At 33.1% G+C, this 3,539-nt stretch overlaps 1 protein-coding gene across 1 annotated transcript; it reads right to left on the reverse strand.

Moving 5' to 3' along the window:
• Nucleotides 1-799: 799 nt before the first annotated feature.
• Nucleotides 800-1,732, reverse strand: LOC126493482 (olfactory receptor 8B3-like). Its single transcript, XM_050130498.1, has one exon. It carries the CDS (start codon nt 1,730-1,732, stop codon nt 800-802), a length of 933 nt encoding a protein of 310 aa, XP_049986455.1.
• Between the last annotated feature and the right edge of the window lie 1,807 nt (nt 1,733-3,539).

Below are 3,539 nucleotides of genomic sequence, written 5' to 3' on the forward strand. Positions count from 1 at the left end.
AAACTCAAATTCCTACTACAGAAAGAGAAACAATAATAAGAACAATAATCTAAAATAAAGTAACCACTGGAACACTAGACACATGTGTACCCCATAGGGAATTAATAATAAAGTTTCAAACTAAAATATTCTCTTATGCTCTCTTATTTTCTAAGGAATGACAGATATATGCCAAAATAATTTGAATTAATAGCATGCTGAAAACCTGGAACCATTAAGTAATTTTCATTAATTACTTATTAATTGACTTATTAATTACCAATAAGTCAAACTTGTCATATTGGCAGTTTAAAGAGTTAGGTTACTTTCCTAAGGAAGATTTAAAGAGAAAAACAGAATTAAATGTTTGAATTAAACATTCAATGACATGCATTCAAAATGAGAAACCCACATATAGTGCATAATGTCACCCTAATATTACTTCATTTTGGAATTTTGAAGATCTAGTTTAATTTATAAGAGGAAATAGTAGGTTTGTAATGAAAGGAGGTAATAGGTAAGTCCTTTTAGTAGTATTATGTTTATGTAAAAAAATAGAAAACATTGGAACTGACAAAAATAAAGACGGCAAACTCTGGAAATAATAAATCAAATCTGAAAGACCCAAATATATTTTTCTGATACAAAAAATAGACTATGTTTTATAAATATTTTAAGTGTTTCTGCTTGTTGAAAAACTGAAAAGAAAAGAAAATATGTTAAAAAATTAAAAGAGGTAAAGTTTTCTACTGAAACTTTGTCCATGAATAGAAACTATCTCTGTGCCCAAAATAAGAAAAATAAAGACAACCTTGTGCAGTCAAAAGTTCCTGCTAATCATGGTTTTCTTAAGGGCAAATTTAATGTCTTTGTTTCTGAAGCTGTAGATTAAGGGATTTGTCATGGGAACGACATTAGTATAAAAGACAGAAGAAAATTTCCCCTCTTCCATAGATCTTCCTGAAGAGGGTTTAAAATACTCAAATGCACTTGAACCAAAGAACAGAGAAACAACAAGGATGTGAGAACTGCAGGTGCTGAAGGCTTTGGACCTGCCCTCAGATGAAGTGATTTGAAAGATGCTGAAAAGGATAAAACCATAGGAGATAAAGATGGTTGAAGTAGGAACAATGACATTGATGGTCCCAACAACAAGAAGTACAAGCTCGTTGATATTTGTACTTGTGCAGGAGAGCTGGAGCAAAGGAGGAACATCACAGAAGTAGTGGTTGATGATGTTGCTATCACAGAAAGTCAGTCTCAGCATGCATGCAGTGTTAGCTACAGCATTAGAAAGTGCAATAAAGTAGGAACCAAACATAAGGTTCAAACATAACTTAGGAGACATGACAACATTATACAACAGTGGATTACAGATGGCCATGTAGCGATCATAGGCCATTGAAGTCAACACATAGCATTCAGATACAGCAAAGAAAATAAAGAAATAGACTTGGGTCATACATCCTATGTAAGAAATGACATTCTTCTTTAATACGAAGTTCATCAGCATTTGGGGAGTGAATACAGAACAATAACAGATGTCGATTAAGGACAAGTTAAAGAGAAAAAAGTACATAGGAGTATGTAAGTGAGAATTCAGCACAGTCAGAGTTATCAGACACAAATTTCCCAATGCAGTGACCAGATACATTGCTAGGAAAAGAAAGAATAAAAGCATTTGGAGTTCAGGGTGGTCTGTTAATCCTACCAGAATGAATTCAGTCACCACAGAGACATTTACTGCATCCATTCTTCTCTAATGAAATCTGTAGACACAGATAATAGAGCTGTATTAGAGGATAATCCACTCTCTTCATGGGTCCTGCTCACTTATGACTTGTTTGTTAAGAATGTTTCTTCTAGACCGGACTAATGACATAGAATCACCTGGCACAGCCACAAACAAACTATCTTAAGTCAGAAAACAACTAATAATGAATTTCCTTATGGTTTCTGAAAAGCATCACAAGCTAAAGAATACACAAAGTATTCAACCTTTCCCCATCTTCAGTCTTCCCTCACTAGAACCCTCCCTACAACAATAACATTGCATTGACATGACTTGACCAGTCCATTGCTGGTTTCCTCTGAAGATTCCCTTTGCTTTGGTACAAGTGAAAAACGTGTGCCTTAACTAAAACTGAAAGAAAAAGAGAGAATCCAGGAAAGAAGATTTCCTCTCCATTTGTCACAGTCATGAATCTGGAAGGTCTGAATTTTGTTCATGCGGGAGAACCCCAATAAAGATGTTGCAAAGTGGCCAACACCTTTTAACACTCTCTGATTGCCCTGAATGCTTTTGTCTGATTGTTTTACTTTATTCTCATTTTGCTCATCCAAAGGAAGAAATATGCCAACGCCCATCAAGTATTTAGAAAGAAATAAGAGTTAAGATTCAGATGGAGGGGGAATGGGTAAGATCTCGGATGAGTTCAGAAAAAAATCAACTGAAATCAGAATATATCAGATGAATAAAATCTCTTCAAAATAAAATAAAAATAATCAAACATTTATTTTTAAAAAGACATAAGAGAAGAGAAAAAGGAGAGTTATTAGTATATCTGGAATTCAGAACTCACAGTTTTCAGATCATTTCTTAGAGCAGTCTTATTTTCTCATTCCCCTGTTTAAATAGATAAAGATTTCAGATCTTTCAATTCAAAGAAGTTATACATATATACATAAGACTTAATTTTTCTGGACCAATTTCTGAATTACAAAACACCATTTGTCGTAAAGACTTGAGTCTTTTCTGGTAACAGAGAAAGTGGCCCTCTAAAGTCAGGATGTGTATGCTTATAAGCAGGGCAGAAGTATGTCCAGGCTCTTCCTCAGAGGAGAGCATTTATATTGAAAAAGGACCTGAGAAAAATGTATTAAACCCTTGAACATGACCCTTAGAGACCCACAATTACACTCAACCTTTCCATTTACTCTAGAGAACGTACAGTCCATAGTGAAGATATTTGAGATAGACTCTTGCCTCTCTAATTACCTTGATATCTGAAGGGAAATCTGAGCTTGGGGTTTCTCTTCTCTTCCTGCAATTAAGTGAGAATTACTCACAGATCTTTTGGTTGACAATAGTCTGTGTCTGAAATTTTTAGAGAGTTGTAGGGAGTTACCTCCAGAGTTGTGGAACTAAAAACATCACAGATGCTATTTAATATATATTAAATATATTAAATTGTGGCTAACAAATTTTATATACATTCATGAATATTATATGTATATATAATAGGAATGTAAGGGAAGAAGTGCTTCTAATAAGAATGTGCAGATATGAAAAAAGAGATCTGAGCAAATATGGTGGAAATATGATCAGTGAGTCAATGCTTTTATATGAAAATCATCTTATGACATATATTACTACATAAATAAATATACAAAATATCAGTTTTGAAGGTTAGTAATTTGACTTCAAGATATATATTTAACACCATTACATATAATATTCATATATAAAACTTCAAGCATTTTACTGATTGTAAAACATCAGAGGTATTTAAATAATAAACCTTTCTTTTCTCTCTTGAAATACAGAATTTATTTAGAAA

The sequence above is a fragment of the Alexandromys fortis genome, unplaced genomic scaffold (genome assembly GCF_014885135.2).
Source record: "Alexandromys fortis isolate MF-2015 unplaced genomic scaffold, M_Fortis_MF-2015_v1.1 scaffold_335, whole genome shotgun sequence".
Taxonomy (NCBI): Eukaryota; Metazoa; Chordata; class Mammalia; order Rodentia; family Cricetidae; genus Alexandromys; species Alexandromys fortis.